This window comes from Amphibalanus amphitrite, unplaced genomic scaffold (assembly GCF_019059575.1).
Source record: "Amphibalanus amphitrite isolate SeventyFive unplaced genomic scaffold, NRLGWU_Aamphi_draft 000066F_arrow, whole genome shotgun sequence".
NCBI classification, from domain to species: domain Eukaryota; kingdom Metazoa; phylum Arthropoda; class Thecostraca; order Balanomorpha; family Balanidae; genus Amphibalanus; species Amphibalanus amphitrite.
In genome coordinates, this window is record NW_024881562.1 from 778,675 (window position 1) to 795,585 (window position 16,911).

At 49.6% G+C, this 16,911-nt stretch overlaps 1 protein-coding gene across 1 annotated transcript in view; it reads left to right on the forward strand.

Annotated features, from left to right (window-relative positions):
- The window catches only part of LOC122378866 (dnaJ homolog subfamily C member 7-like), a 32,786-nt gene extending 17,991 nt beyond the window's left edge, over positions 1-14,795 (forward strand). Inside the window, exons 2-11 of the mRNA XM_043360484.1 lie at positions 311-399; positions 1,111-1,235; positions 4,106-4,279; positions 4,708-4,862; positions 5,965-6,097; positions 6,910-7,113; positions 10,830-10,931; positions 11,298-11,469; positions 12,575-12,794; positions 13,203-14,795. Coding sequence (XP_043216419.1) covers positions 311-399; positions 1,111-1,235; positions 4,106-4,279; positions 4,708-4,862; positions 5,965-6,097; positions 6,910-7,113; positions 10,830-10,931; positions 11,298-11,469; positions 12,575-12,794; positions 13,203-13,290 — 1,462 coding nt within the window. The 3' untranslated portion in view covers positions 13,291-14,795. The remainder of the gene's footprint in view (positions 1-310; positions 400-1,110; positions 1,236-4,105; positions 4,280-4,707; positions 4,863-5,964; positions 6,098-6,909; positions 7,114-10,829; positions 10,932-11,297; positions 11,470-12,574; positions 12,795-13,202) is intronic.
- The last annotated feature ends 2,116 nt before the right edge of the window (positions 14,796-16,911 follow it).

Consider the following 16,911-nt stretch of genomic DNA (forward strand, 5'->3'; position numbering starts at 1 on the left):
CCTTGTAATTGAAAATAAAAGTCCCAGGATTCCTTTCGTGCTCGGTCCAAAAGATGGTTTTTGTATTCGTCGAACAAACTTTATTCGTGTTTCTATAAGCATGATGTAGGTAAGAATTGCGTCAGCTATATTGTGCAGTGATTTGACTTTTGAGCTGGTCGTGATAAACATTAAACATGTCATATTTGTGATTTATTTTCCTAACACCAACATTGCGTTCACCTTCAGTAAGTAGGGAGTCGAACAAAATAAGTCTTATCAGCTCGGCTCGTCAACTAAAAGACGATTTTGACACTCACTGTCTCCACAGGCTCGCCGAGAAGAAAAAAGAAGAGGGAAATCTTTCATACACCGCCAAGAAATACCAGCAGGCACTAGAGCTTTACTCGCAGGCCATCGGTGAGTCTTCGGGGCTCCTCGCGAGCGCGGTGAGCTGAACAGGGCTGTGTCTGTCTGTCTGTCGGTGTGTCGGTCTGTCTCTGTCGGTCAGTCTGTCTGTCTTTCTTGTTGGCCTGTCTCTCCTGTCTGTCTCTGTCCGTCCATTAGTCCCGTCTTATCCCGTCCCGTCCCGTATTTCCAATCTGTCCGTCCGCCTGGCTTCCCCTCCTGTCGGTCTGTCCAAGGGTCTGTCGTTGCACCAGTGCAGTTTACCGGCCAGTAAAACAAACTCAGTCCGCTGTCGGAGAGACACACGTGCGTTTGTTTGAGTGGCTTCTCCGGCTGACAGACGGACTCGGAGTCCAAACGGCGCCGACACGGTAACAGTTACGCAGCCCCTAAACAGTCACCCTTTGTCGGCGGGAGAATGCCGCCAGTGAATGATACTGGCATTGATACGCATTGATTATTGCGGTTTTATTACGAGATTGGGGGCCTGTTCAGCATTTATTTTTACGTGACAGATAGCCTAAAATGTTCAATTTGTTTCCATTTTTATCTTGTCAGTCTCTTTGCCATCGCTATTACATATCACCGGCATTATTCAAGAAAGCATTGGAAAAAAAACTCCCGAAATAATACCCACCATCATGCACTACAACATGCGAGTGGTACTACACTGGCGGCCGACCGACCCGGGAGCTGCTTACTGATCACCCCTGTCTGCGACAGACCTGTGTCCACAATGCGCCGCCTACCACAACAACCGATCGGCGTGTCTGCTGATGCTCGGGCAGTATCGGCAGGCGCTCCACGAGGCGCGCGAGGCCGTCCGACTCGACAGCAAATACGTCAAGGTGAGAGGCGGCACGTCACTGATGACGTGGGGTTACTCCGCACGGGGCATTCCACGTCAAATCAAACACCGAAATCCGTTATCCCCTTCGATTTTTCTGAAAATTTGTAGGCAGACTGGGCATGGTTCAAAACTGAGTTACGTGTAATATTTTCGAAATTTGATAACGTATCGCCGAGATATAGGTCATCGAATATAGCCAAAAATGCCACACATCATTTTTTTAAATGCTTATAACTCTGGTTCCTTTTCTGGTATCAAAATGATATTAACAGGGTCTTGTAGGCAATTGATAAGGCTTTGATTTTTAATTATAAAATAAAATTGAAATGACCTTGAAATGCATTTGACCTTGAATTAAAACAGAAAAATTTAAATAGCAAAAAACACGCTACCTTCGATTTGAGTAATTTTTACATATTATGTCCGTCACAATGTTCCTAACCATCTGTGAAAAAATTGGAGTGGGCCATTCATAACTTTCGCGGCAAACGCCGTTTTCATGCATCAACATCACGCAACCGCGCGTGACCTTGAAAGACAGAGTCAAGACATGCTTGCTTGTGTACACTTTCTGAAATAAATGATTGCTTATTAGTGATATCCCAAACTCTGCGAGAATGGAAATGCATAGTCATCGTAGTCAAGCATTCACGTTCCATTGTAAAAGTGTCTCAGGCAAACGGTATTTTGCGGTGAATTTTGAGCCGTGTGGAAATGCATCATGAAATAAATTCAACGAAAACATTATCACGCAACGATATCTTCACGTCTTTTGATCTTCACTATACGAAAGAAAATACATTTTTGAGTATGTATGGGGAATTTCTAGTTAATCCGATAATAAATATGGCAGTTAGAGTCCTGCTACGAGTAACATGTCGCCGGCTGAGGCGGGATCGGCCGACGCGGGAAACGCAGCAGTCACAATTTTGTGTTTACACGTTCATATTTCAATTGTTTACCAACCTATTTTCAGAATTCTTTCACCATAAGATTGCCTGTACATTTCTTAGTCTTCTCACAAAATTTGACGCGAATCGAACGTAATCAGCGGTAAGGAGCGCGATGTAAAGACGGAACCGTTCCGTTCCGTCCCGGCACAGTTTACAATTCAGGCGGCGCGTAGCGGTCGGCGCCGGCTGCCGAGTCGCCGCGTCGCCGCGGCGACAGGATGTTCACTTTACACCGCTATTACTAGAACAGTTGTGAACCGATTTTCTTATTGCTTGCACGATGAGATGTGCAATTCAATTCTGGACAGGTAGCCATAAGTAATTTCGCATCAATATTATGAGATATTGGCGAAAAACAGGAGGGGTGGGGCGAAATTCACTCTTCCCTCTCCACTGCGCGTGCTAACATACGTTTGCATATGTGCCATTTTCTTCAAAACTTATGAATGGCCCACTCTAATTTTTTCACAGGTTGTTAAGAATATGGTAGGCAATAAAATATATGAAAATGAGCCAAATCGAAGGTGGCGTGTTTTTTGCTATTTCAATTTTTGTGCTTAAGAACAGAGTTAAGCATATTTCAAGGTCATATATTTAAGTCGATGCAATTCTAAACAAATGCTTAAGAAATTACCTAAACAGTAAGGTTTATTTCATTCAAATCAAACAAGTACAACCAAAGTTATGGTCGTTCAAAAATATAAAGATGCAACATTTTGTAAAAATTTGATGCCCTATATTTAGAAGACCTGTGGTCAGAATGTGCAAAAAACATCAATGTAATGTCCGGGGCGACACAGGAACTCGCTCACAAATTTATAATGAAATCGCTGATGGTAAGGTGCAAAACAGCCGATTTTTGTTCGATTTGACGTGGAATGCCCCGCACGTCACAGGTGACGTGGGCTGTACCACACGTCACAGTTGATGTGGGGCCGCACTGCACGTCAGTCAGCGGTACATGATGGTTGGAAAAGCGCGCTGACGGCCGGGGAAGTGGGGTGATAGCTGGGGAGGTGTACTAATGAATATCGATCGTAGTGATCTGTTAACCGTAAAATCTAAATGTTGAAATTTGCGATCGAGAGTTTTTGTTGAATTTGTGATCTGGAACAGAGACTTAAGTGTGTTGCTGAAATTCATCAGGCGTGATTCCCGCGTTTTGCTTTTTTGCCGGCTCGAGATTCTGAAATAGTGAGCGGGAAGAGGGACCGAGATAACTTGCAAAATTAATACGACTTATGTGGTCTTTCGAGCAGTTATTTAAATTTTGTTGCCATTTGAGTAAATGTAGGATAGCCGAGAGCTTAGGCCGCTGATAGCTCATGACATGAGCCGCTGTGAGATCTGGGCTCGCCTTCCGGCTGCTGGTAGCTCGGTGTCGCTGAGAGCTCGGTGCCGCTGATAGCTTAGGACCGCAGAGAGCTCAGGCCGGTGAGAGCTCACTGCTCTGTGCCGCTGTCCCTAATCCCTGTCGTCGCCCGACGGATGTGTTCCGGGCACTGGCCGACACGTATGGCGCTCCTGGTATTCGTCTGCGGCCTCATTAAATTCCGATGTCACTCTCAGCCACGCGGTCTGCACTGACGAATATTTATGTCAAGCGGTCTTGCAATCCGTGACGCGAGAATTTCCTTTCTTGACCAATGCACAGTGCAATACAGTTTGGATTAGGTCTCAGTTTTGGATGACCGACAGCACCACGTTCATATTTTCCATGTAGTGATTTTAAAGCTATGTAATCCTAGGACCTAATTGCCTCTACAGGACTGATCTCAACTAGGCTAGCTTTCCTTTTGACTTTTTGCATGGGACCGTGGCTTGTGGTCTTCAGTGACCTGATCTGGCCTGCTCTGACCCTCTTGGCCTGCTGCGCGCGGCTCAGCTGACCTGACCTGCCATGACCCTCCCTCAGGGCCTGCTGCGCGTGGCCAAATGCCAGGTGATCTTGGGCGATGTGGCCGGCGCGGACTCTGCCCTGAAGCAGGTGGCCGCCCTGGACCCGCAGAACGCCAGCTTGGCCACCGAGCGGCGCAACATGGATGCTGTGGCGCGGCTCACGCAGGAGCTGGACCTCTCCTGGCAGAAGGTGAGAGAGGGAGGGAGAGGGAGAGAGAGAGAGAGAGAGAGAGAGAGAGAGAGAGAGAGAGAGAGAGAGAGAGAGAGAGAGAGAGAGAGAGAGAGAGAGAGAGAGAGAGAGAGACCGTGGTGCCGGCCCATCTATGAAGTTGAAATCTCATAGCAGAAGGGGAGGAACGGAGAAAAGGACCTTTTCCGCAACATAGCCCAACAACTAAGCTGCAATATTGCAGACTACAATATTACTAGGATAGTTATGTCTGTTTCTCTTTCGTCATGTTGAAACTTGAAATCATCCTTTTTACCGATATGTGACTTGACCCGCCCGATGCTTTATCGCGTGACCTGTCCCGCCCCTATCGTATAACGTGATTTGTTTCCGACCTCGTGGTCTACCCTTGCCCTGTCATGTGAGCTGACCTCTAGCCTGTGCCGCAGGGTGACTACCGGCGGGCGCTGTTCTCTGCCGAGCGGGCTCTCACCGTGGCCACTGGCAGCTCCCACCTGCGTGTGCGCCGTGCCGAGTGTCTGGTACTGCTCGGACGGTACTCGGAGGCGCAGGACATCGTGCACGACATGCTGCGCGCTGACAGGTTAGAGCTGGGAGGGTGGACAGGCAACGACAGGTTAAGGCTCTGGGTTAGGCAGGGGTGACAAGTTTAGCTCAGGGGAACGTAACACGACAAATAAGAGCTGGGGAGGGGGGGGGGGGAGTGCCAGGTAAGGACAGGAAGGACAGGTTAGAGACTCGGGGACGGGCGGATAAGTTAGAGTTCGATCGTGTGCAGGGATGATTAGGTCAGTCAGGGCACTGGGCAGATAGGTCAGATGCATACTTGCGGAGGGATGACAGGTCAGTAGGGGGGGGGGGGGGGAGTCAGCAGATGAAATGGGGGTGGGGCGATTGAGTATTTAAGAGTCTGGGAAATAAGAGGGATTGTAAACAGGTAACAGACGTCAGAGAAGCTGGCCGCCCGTGATTTTTTTTCGTGTCTGTGTCTCATTTACCTTTGTGTGTGTTTTACTCTATGACTATCAGAGTGCATAAGGTCCAGACTACCATAGTTTCGTTTCGTTAGGTCGGTCGTCGACTTATTCGAGCGATCAAAGCGTGACCCTCGTCGGGCGCAGACCTGTGCCCCATTAGGTCGGCTACCGTCCGAACTGCGGCAGTTTTCAGCCGCTCTGGCGCAGCGAAATTAATGAACGCCGTCTTATGGCAGAATTTCAATTCAGTGCAGCTCATTTAGGAAATGGGCCTGAAATGTAAAGCCCTCTAAGTAATGGTTATCAGATATGTTTCGCAAACGAAAGTGAAAATGCCCGACTACGAAGTAATGCGTTTGAAATGACCTCATGCTGCTTCGTGGTTCATGGTTCTTGGCGTTATTATTGATTTTGTTATTGAAAAGAGCCGCTATTCAGGTGCAATTCAACAAAAGAATACATGTTTCGTGGAAGCTTCATTCGTATGATTGGTTGGCTGGGGCGCTTAGCTGGCGTCTCCAGACATCGATTTTTAAAAAAGTCATTCGCAAATCGTTGCCACCTGACTACAACAGTTGTTTCTATGTGACCACGCCAGCCTATGTCTGACCTCGTATGACTCACACCTAGGTAACCCATCTGTTCAATCTGACCCGTCTAGCCCCTGTATCGTCCCCTCTGACCTGGTCTGTCCCTCGCCGCCGGCAGTATGAACGCGGACGCGCTGTACGTGCGCGGCATGTGTCTCTACTACCAGGACGACGTGGACAAGGCGTTCAACCACTTCCAGCAGGTACTGAGGCTGGCGCCCGACCACCAGCGCGCCCGTCAGGTCTACAGGGTGAGTCCAGGGAAGGGCAGAGAGAGTGGGGGACACAGAGGCTCCGTAAGGTGTACAGGGCGAGTCGACAGCCCCGGCAGAGGGAAAGGTAGCTACTAGCTAGTAGCACTTGCCACTTAATAGGTTTCTTGGCACATTACAGGAGGATTTTCGCACTCGCTTTTATTTCCTTTCAAATGTACTTCCTAGTTCCGTTACCGAATTCTTCCTTGTTTATTAAAGGGACCCTCCCACCTTCAAAAAAGTTAATGAATTGGCACGAAAGTGATGTCGCTCGGTTCAGAAAGAGCGAAAACGAATATCTACCAAGTTTCATCGAAAAATATTCACCGGTTTTCAAGATATTAGACTTTTACTTTTGTTTACTTTTTGGGATCTCCGCTGTTCCTAGCGACTTTATTTGAAAGTGCGGCATTTGTTGCGCGCAAAGCAGCATATACCACCGCGTGCTACCAAACGTTTTAGTAAAAGATTTAAAAATCGTTAGATCTCCGCTGACGTCACAAATTCTAAGGGGGCATACCAATGCACTAGCCCCTTAGAATCCGAAAACTGCAAGTTTGAAATTCCATATCTCCGAATTAAAGCATTTGTCGATGTTGTGAGTGCCCAAACCGGTATTTGCAGGCCATGGCCACCAATTTGGCTATCTCAACTCAAAACTAATAATAAGGTGGGAGTGTCCCTTTAATTGCATACAAGATTTGCTTTTTCATCACCCTGGCTAGTCAAAAGCACTAGAAATCATATGTCTGCTCTTATCCGCCTTTCTTATCAAATCAGCTCACACTGCCTCACCATTGTCCCTGCAGCAAGCCAAGAACCTCAAGACCAAGAAGGAGGAGGGTAACCTGGCGTTCAAGAAGGGCAGCATGCCCGAGGCGCTGCAGCTCTACACTGAGGCGCTGGAGATCGACCCGCTCAACAAGGCTACTAACGCCAAACTGTACTGCAACCGAGCCACGGCTCAGGCGCGCCTCGGCAACAACCAGGAGGCCATTGCCGACTGCTCGCAGGTTGGTGTTACGCTCCGGTGTGGACGTTAGGGTGGTGAGCTACGTCCGTCACTCTGTGGCGAGGTCGCCTTGCGATTGGACGGTACTGTGGTGTCCTGATCTAGCTTAGATGTGCTGCTCTCATCACCTGCTCCGTGAATCCCTCGCTTCGGTGTCATCGCCTCCTCCCTCGAACATATTACTTCGCCCTTCCTCTTGCTCCCGGTCGCCCTTTTCTGCTGCCTCTCTCTCTCTCTCTCTCTCTCTCTCTCTCTCTCTCTCTCTCTCTCTCTCTCTCTCTCTCTCTCTCTCTCTCTCTCTCTCTCTCTCTCTCTCTCTCTCTCTCTCTCTCTCTCACTCACTCACTCACTCACTCACTCACTCACTCACTCACTCACTCACTCACTCACTCACTCACTCACTCACTCACTCACTCACTCACTCACTCACTCACTCACTCACTCACTCACTCACTCACTCACTCACTCACTCACTCTTTCTCTTTCTTTCTCTCTCCCTCTCTCTCTCTCTCTCTCTCTCTCTCTCTCTCTCTCTCCCCTCTCCCCCCCCCCCCGGAAGCCGCGGTCAGTTGGGGACCCCCGGCGCCTGTCCGGCCGACGCTCTGGCTCGTTAACGCTCATCCCGGCGCAGCGGGGCGGGACGGTGTGGCTCCGGCCTGGTTCGGTCGACAACCGGCCGTCCACGCACGGGACACGATGCTGGAAACCGGGTTGGGGATGGGGGATGTTCAGATAGGAGATCGGTGAAACAGAGACTGAAATCGTGAATTTAAATATTTTTAGATGTTTTGATTCAGTTATCTTATACCAAAGTAATTGGAGTGATTTTAATTAGTATTCTTTAATTAACAACAGTATTATTTGCAAAATGTATGCGCACATAAAAGAGCCAGCCTTGCAATTAGCATTAACGAAGCCCATGCCAGAGTGCGTTTACATTTTTGTAAAGATGCGGCGGAAGTCAGCTGCTGCGAGAGGTTTTTAGCATGTCTGAGTTAGTCATTTGAAAAGTCTTGTTAGCATTCAATGCGGCTGTCACGGCCGAGGGTGGTTACAGATGTTGTGTGTCGAGCTCTGGCATATGACGATGTAGCCGTCCGCCGCGGCGCCATAGCGCCGAATCTTTCCGCTCGACTCCTGGCATATGCAGTAGACACAGTAGGCTAGCTGGCTCTAGCGGCTGCCGAAACTGTAGCGAATCTGGCCTAGCCTGGGACCCGTCGTATCACTGTGGCATGTGGGGGGGGGGGGGGGGTGCTAAGCGAAGGCTGCTGTATGGAGGGAATGTAACTAGATTGAGCTGTGAGCTAGTTTGATAGCTATATCCGCTCTCATCGGTGCGGGGAGGGTCTCATCGTTTCTCACAGAGTATGTGACGAGTAGGGTGAAGTCGTATAAGAGTACGCACTTAGTGGATTTCTCGCTCTCATTTGTTTAATATTTGAAAGAAAGAAATCGCAAATAGGGAATATTAAAGTTCATTGAATTAGCCATCAACCCATGGGGCAACGATCCCTCAGCGTAAATGGAAGTGGTCTAAAACTGACATTTTCTGAACCGCTGCAGTTGCGTACTCTTACCATAACGGGTGTCAAGTCCAAAATGAGACAAAATTGAAATCGCTCTATTTTCAACCTCCCTTTAGATATTCACCTGAAATTTGGACAGAATGTCCATGCGTGAATTGCACGAGCATGATGTTAAAATATTGTGGCTACGTATTGAGGTCAGTCGTCATGAAGCCTTTGAGCAAGCAAGCCGCAAGAGACATTGTCGCGAGAGCAGTTGACAAAACCCGAACTTGACTAAGGCTCAGGTTTTCCGCCACGTTAAATCGCTTGGTATTCCACGACCGACTGATATATCGCGTTATCAATACATCCCTAGACAAAAGACACATACGACGAGCTCAGAATGGCAGGCCTGCTCCCAAAATGTCAGCAAAGAGGCGCCAAGGCCTTGTTCGCATGGCAGACGGCAAAGTCGGCGTCTCACTTCGTCTCTTAGGCCGCAGCTTTGGCATAACGCATGACAGAGTGAGACACATTCTCAGAGAGGAAGGGGTAAGATATAGGATGCGCCAGAAAGCTCCTCCGGTATCTGCTCAGCGAGAACAATCTCAAAAGGGCCGCCTGCGACCCCTTAGCCGGGGAAAACTGAGTGCCACTCGAGAGCAAGATGCCATCATGGACGATGAAAGCTACTTAACCTACACTGGCTCAGAAATGCCACAAAACCGTGGTTTTTACGCTGGGCCTGGTGGAGACATACATTCGAATGTGACGTACCGTCCGATTGGAAAGTTCCCACGTAAGCTTCTTGTGTGGATAGCCATATCACCCAAGGGAGTAGCAAAACCAACAATTTGCCCCAGTTCAACAAATGTTAGCGCCCATGTCTACATCACAAAGTGCCTGAACAGCAAACTCAAACCGTTCATCGAGGAGAGCAACCGAAGGGGTGGATATGCATTTTGGCCAGACTTGGCTTTAGCTCATTATGCACGTGCCACGTGCCAGTTTCTGGAGGAGGCTGGCATGCCTGATATTTAATCCGCTAGGAAAACCCACCGAATGTCCCGCAGCTGGGACCAATTGAGGACTTCTTGGGCATACTTAAACAAGAAGTCTACCGCGGTGGCTGGACAGCGTCATCCGATCAGCAGCTGCGTGCCAGAATCCTGAGCAGCATCAATAAAATTGTCCCGGAGGTGCCGCGATCGATGATGAAGATAGCGGGAGAGCACGTGCGTCTGGCAGACAGGCATGGACCCCTGGTTCAAATTCATTAGTACCAGTGGACTGGCGACAGAACAAGGTATATGTGGTGAAAGTTTCGTTAAAATATCTAATAATACACAGTGTCTACCTTAATTTTGCGTTTGTCCCATTTTGAACTTGACACCCGTTATGGGGTGTGTAAGAGTACGCACGCCAGGCGGGTGGAGTACGCAAGCATATGAACACACACCATGCAGCTTGTACTGTCCAAATGCTTAACTTCAAACTCAGAAGACATTTAAGCTTATTCTAGTATCCAAAAGGAAAAACATAAAATAAATCTTTCAAGTCTATAAATCAGGAAATATCATGTCGTGTGTTTCTAAAAAAAAAATGCACAATCAAAAGGGAGAATAACTCGTATTTGGAAGAATTTCGGGTACGCATCTGCATCACAGTGCTCCATTGATGATATACCTACAAAACAAACGTCATTCAGCGATAGATTAATAATTTTATATTTCTGTATATTCGACATAATGTATAATTCTGCGTACTCTTACCCTCCTGAACAGTGCGTCCTCTTACCGTAAATGCGATTCGTGCACAAAACAACCCCGAAACGTTGTGCAAAACTTCGCAAACAGAATATTGCACTGCACAGTATTTCCCCAGATAACCTCACAAGTTTCCCACAACAATCACGGAAATGTACCTTATCTCAACTGCCAAGTATCAAAATTATTGTACTATACCATAATAATATCACAACGCTCGAAAATAATATTCATCGCCTTAAACTCAACAGCGTCGCCGCTCAACGCCCACGTTCCGTTGGTGACAAGCACGCACTGGCGGCTTCATGTCACTTCATGAACTCGACAAACCCGCGTTGCTAAGCAACCGAAACAGCTGATGCGTACTCTTATCGCCCGCGTACTCTTACCCGCCCTTACCCTATCCCGCTGTTCTCACCTAATCATTGTGTTTTCAACAGGCGATCGATCTCGACTCTGGCTACGTGAAGGCGTACCTGCGCCGCGCCAAGTGTTACATGCTCACTGAACAATACGAGGAGGCCGTCCGAGACTACGAGAAGGTGAGCACGGCTGGTGGCGGCGAAGAGACACGAGAACTGGGGGTTCTACAGCTGGGCTATTTGACAATTATGGCATTTTCATGAGAATTTTCTGGGCATGTGCCATCCCTCTTATCTGTTTTTGGTCCCATTATCAGACATCATCTGTTTTTGGTTGGCTGTGTTTGGTTCGAGGTCCGGTTATCTCGTCCCCTGGCGTGAATTTTTGTTTAATTTGGAGGCGGTGATCCACTGTTGTGATCACATTCGATTCTATGCGAGCCTCAGGCCCTAGATTATTTGCAAGTAGCTAACCCCTCCTTGTCATATGCTATTGTTTTGGGTGACTATTTATGAAAAACTTCTACTGACGCCTTTTCCCGTCAGGTGAACACCCTGGACCGCAGCTGCGAGCACCGGCGTCTGCTGCACGAGGCCAAACACGAGCTGAAAAAGTCCAAACGCAAGGACTACTACAAGATTCTGAACCTGAGCCGATCGGCCACCACGGACGAGATTAAGAAGGCGTACAGGAAACAGGCGCTGGTCCACCACCCGGGTGAGTCTGAGGTTTGGCGCGATGGGGGAGGAGACGCGCATGTACTGTGGCACAGTGGGGGGGGGGGGATTGGGAAGTGTGTGCTCTGGTACAGTAGGGGATGAGGGAGGGGTACACTGGTACGGTAGTGAGACGGAACACTCATGGTATTGTGAGAAAGGAGGAAGGGAGAGATGTGCACTGGAATAATAAAAAAGATGGGAGGGATGTGCTTTGGTGCAGGGAATGCCGGGAGACACTGCTATATGGTGGTGGTGGTGGTGGGAGTGAAGGCACTGACATTGTTTGGAAGGGGACACCGTTAGCTGCTAGGTCGACCGTCCATCCAGATGGCTCGCCAGCGAGTGCCGTCCTATCGACCCGCTGCTGCTCCAGTCATTTGGAGTCCCCAGGTGGACCAATCCGTGATTGGTTGTAATTGGCCATAAATTTCGGCTCCGACGGCCGAGGGTCCGCTGGATGGACAGCAATCTATAGACCATTTGTGTGTACCAAGTGGAGTTAATCGATGTGTTGCTACGAACGAAACTGCCCTTTTTATCGTTTCATTAAAACCTTCATATTATTGTGTGTCCAACCGAACTCAGATGCAAGCATTTGTCAAAATTCACCATAATCAATAATCCTTGAAATAAATGAACAATGGTTATTGACGTGCTGTCAATCAGCTATCAATGTTTCCTGTTGAGCTGGCGTGCCGCCCGTTATCGACTGACGTACCGATCCGCGAGCCTCGGGCGCTGCTGCTGGCCAGTTCCGGCTCCAATTATACCGTGCTGTACTGCCCCAAACCATACGGTATTTACGGGATATGTCCCTCGCTATACAGTGTGGTCCCATACCGTGCAGTGTTGTGCCTTACCTTCATGCCTCGATTCCCTTCACTTACCGTATCGTGTTCTCCTGTATCCGATATCGCACCGTACGTCCTTTCTCCTAATTTGCCTTCGCAAGCTGCATTTTTCTTGGGTGGTAAACAGCTCGCCCGGTTCTCTCCGTCCTATCCTCTATCTCTGTTCGCCAATCTATTGTCCAGTTTATCTCTCAGCTACCAGTCTACCTCACTCAGACGTCTAACCTACCCGCCCTCCTCCCCCCACGGCAGATCGGCACTCTAGCGCCTCTGAGGAGCACCGTAAGGAGGCCGAGCGCCGCTTCAAGGATGTCGGTGAGGCGTACAGCGTGCTCTCGGACCGCTCCAAGCGGCTGCGCTACGACAACGGACAGGACCTGGAGGACGGCGACGGCTTCTCCTCTTCGGACGTCGACCACAGCAACATCTTCCAGGCGTTCTTCGGCGGCGGCGGCCCGCCCGGCGGATTCCGGTGAGAGGGGGATGGAGCGGAGGGGGCTGGAAAGGACTCGGCTCGGAAAGGGGGTGTTGGGAGCAACCTGGTCTGGAGAGGACATGGCTTAGAGAGGGTGTTTGGTATAGCCTCCCAGTCAGGTGCGGACTGTAGCATAGTCAAAACTGATTTAAAACATTCAATTTGGCTCTCTTTTCAATCTCGAGGTGTAATTAGCAATCCTGACTTCTAATTATCTAATACATTTCAATGTAATTTAATTTTCTAATCCAATTATCTCATATCCAATGCCTGACATCGAACTAAATTAACATCGGAGCCCTGCGCAGAGTAGACACCAGACCTTACAACCCTTGTGACCCCGTCTCCCGTCATCGTTACCCCGTGACATCCCTTCTGACCCCCTCCCGTATCCCGCCGCTGCAGGTACAGCAACATGGGCGGCGGCGGCGGCGGCCAGCCATTCGACTTTGGCGGCGCACACGCCGGCGGGTTCCAGTTCCACTTCGGTTAGGGAACCCCGGCCGCGGCCACGCGCGCCTGCGCAGCATGAGAGTGTGTTCGGCCGCGACCCGAGTGAGTGAGGTGAGAGTGACCGAGCGAGTGATGAGTGCAGAGTGAGGTCTGGAGTGTCAATACTCCAGCCAAGTGAACGGACGGGGTGAAGTGTCGCGATCAAAAGATGAGATGGTTCGATGCGCTGTGCGTTAGACGAAGATGTTTGCGCGCTGAGTGATGGAGTGCGAGGGCGGTGCTGGGCGGTATGCGATATGCGAGCGTCTGTCTCCAGCGGCGGCGCGATTCTCGCGTTGTATATGTCGGAAGGTCAGCGATAGTGAGTGCTTCTGCTTTTCTGTGTGCGTCGATGGCCCGTGTCGCGAGTGGTCTCCGGAGTCACGGCGTGTCGCTGTGCCGCAGTGACGACCTATGGATGGCTGGTGGGGGAGGGTCAGGTTCAGAGCTGAGCTCTCAGCGTACGTGCTCTGCGCGGGCGCAACGCAAGTCGTGGGCTTTGTCGATGTGCTGGTCAGACGACTGCTGGCTTTGGCTCGACTTAGAGCCGACTTATGGCGAACTCGCGAGGCTGATTATGGGCCTGTTCCAGCACCTCCAGTAGAAAGGCTTGACTGGAGGCTCTTTTAATATGTTTTACTGGAGGCGTAGGAACGCAATTTTATAAAAATAGGTTTAAAAAATTATGTGATTTTCCTTACATTTCAATAGTAAAATTAATCTTTCTTTAATCCTTTCTTTACGTTCATAATCGTCACATGTGCGCCATGATTATAGACCAGAGCCTCCAGTCAAATGTGGACCTCGCAACTGACTGGAGGCTACTGGAGGTTTCTGGAGCTTTGGCGAGAGCTTTCTGAAGCTTACAGGAGGCGCTGGTTCTGGACTGACTGGAGAATTCTGGAGCTTTCTGGTGTTTTCTAGAGGCGTTGGAACAGGCCCTATCATGGTTGGCGCCCTGGCCGCGATGGGTTGCTGAGGGACGGAAGTGGCGGCGACCTGGTCGGGGCAACCCACCCAGCAGAGTGGGCGGTCTCACGGGAAATCGCCCGCCGCTAGTTTTATACCGTTACCAAATAACTTTTCGATGAAAATCTACAGTAACTGAGTACCATGGATTCTGTTGTAAGAAACCTGTGCTTGCTGGTCCATAATCCGTATGCTTGTTGGTATTTCATATTTCGTTCGTAGTCTTCAATTGCTGAATTAATTTAACCGAGATACATCGCCTATTAGAACCCTGGAGGTGTGTCACGGACGCTGGCCGGTCGTCGAACAGGGTCGGGTTCGACCCGACTGTGGGCGTCTCGGTTCATAATGTACTGACCTGTTCAGAAGCCGAGTGCTCAGTGCTAGCGGTAACACCCTGTGCGGCACGAACGGTGAGCCGGTGGCCGATTTCAGCTGGAGACGGTGATCGCTGCGCGGGATGAGCGTTGTGTTCATTCTCTCGCGTCTGGTGACAACTTTCCGTACCGTGAGCGGTCAATACATAACCCTGAGAAATACTGTGAGCCGTCAAGGCATAACCCTGAGAGGAATCGTGAGCAATGAGCAGTCGATACATAACTCTGAGAAGCATGAGCACTGAGCATTCAATGCATAACAAGGAATACAGCTGTGAGCGGAAAATACATAACCACGAGAGGATCCGTTAGCGGTCAATGCACAACTCCGAGAAATACCTGAACTGTCAATACATAACCCTGAGAGATGCCTTTATGGTCATTTAATGACCAATTATTGGTCAATGCTCAGTACAAAACCCTGAGCAGTATCGTGAGCGGTCAATTAACGCTGAGAATCTCTCCCACGCCATAGCGCTCAGAGCATAACGCTGAGAATTGTCCGTTCCGTAAGTATGCGTGACGCTGCACAAAGCCAACCCCGTGTTGGAAGAAGTTAGTCTTCAGCCCACAGCGTCCTGGGTGGTTGCCGGCATTCGTCCCAAACACGTGATATGCTGTGTAGGCGGCCAGGCGGTTTCATCATCTGATAACCTTAGCGAGCGAGTGATAAGGTCGATAGGGAAAGATAAGTTGTCGGGTCGATGGCGGATTGCCAAAATGACCTTGTAGTCGGCGCGCCCTTAAGCCCCCCGATGGCGGATTGCACAATGCACATTCTGCCTGCATAGGACTCCAGTGCTGCCGACGGTCGCCCTAGGGCCGCCCGTGACGGAAGAGGGCCCAGGTCGCCGCTCCCCCTCGTTTGGTGCTATAAATCGTTATATCGTTGCTATAAGGACAGCTTGCCATAACAAATATTTACAATGGCATTACCACGGAATGACGATGTTTGCGGCCTAGCTAATGGCAAGTGACGAGGAATTGAGTATGTATGTAGGTTTGCTCGAAACAAAGATGCTGTATCGGCCAATGATAAAAGTTTTGATATGCTACGACGCGGTAGAGTTTGACCCGAGCCGTAACGAGCGACGTTTTATTACTCCCTTCCCTCCCCTCCCCTCGGGCTTTACATAAACGCCGGCGCTACGCGTTGCCGTTTTAAGCGCACCTTTTTGATTTTTACGCACATGTGGAGGTCAGCTATAGGTCATCTAAGGTCAGGTCACCAAGTCACTTCAAGGGATCTCATCTCTGGAGCTAAGTAAATACTGGTCCCCCGTTTTGAATGGGGAACTTTTAGCGGTTGATCTAATTGACAAGGGTGACAGGAAATGTGTATCTCGTTTTACTCGTCGTAATATGAGACTGAATGCTGCTACAAACCGCAGAATGACAGATAACACAGGTCTCGCCTCGTAAGCACTGTGCCCAACTGAAATAAACGTACATCGGTCGCTACAAGGTATTCCCATCTCTGGTAACCCGTCTCCCACCCACACCCAGCGGGATGGACGGGCCCCGCCCCTCTCCACCGCCGACCGACCGGCCGACCGGGGGTCATGACCTCGGCCGGCGGCTGTGACCCCGGGCGAGCTCCGGCCAGCCTCTCCAGCTACGGAAGGTGGCGCCGCCTAGCCGCCGTCCGTTGAACCCAACCTGTGTTCATGACTCCGACAAAATTGCTCGGTCGGCAAATTCAAGGTCGCTAGCTGGGGGCGGCGGCCGCACGGCCGTGGCCGGCCCGTCGACTCGCGCGTATGACTCAAACTGTGGTTGGTGTGTTGTGCAATGCGGGCGAGCAGCGGGATAGGCGGTACGGAGCGCTGTCAGGAAAAGAGCGGCTCGCCGCGGTAGGGTAGCTCGCTGCAGGGCCAAGGGTTGGTCGCAAAACATGTGTTTTTATTTTTTTCATATAATTTTTCGACCTTTCGAAAAAAAAAAAACAGAATATAGGTTTGTGATAGAACACATGCCGATAATTTACTCTAGCAAGTTTTAGCCCGATGTCTTCAAAAATAGCTAAGTTATACGCATTTTACTCAAAATTTCACCATTATCGATTTTTCACATTCATTTTTCAGTAGATTTTAAACATCCTACAGCAAAATAAATAACACTATTGTGTTCCTGAGCTCAAACTGCATCTGATAGACTTCTATTTTGTTGAAAAATTCAGCTTCAAAATTTGACCTTTTTGACCTGAGAGTGACCTGACGGTCTGACCTCAGCTATATTCAGCTAAAAATAATCTCAAATGACAAAAGCGACACTAT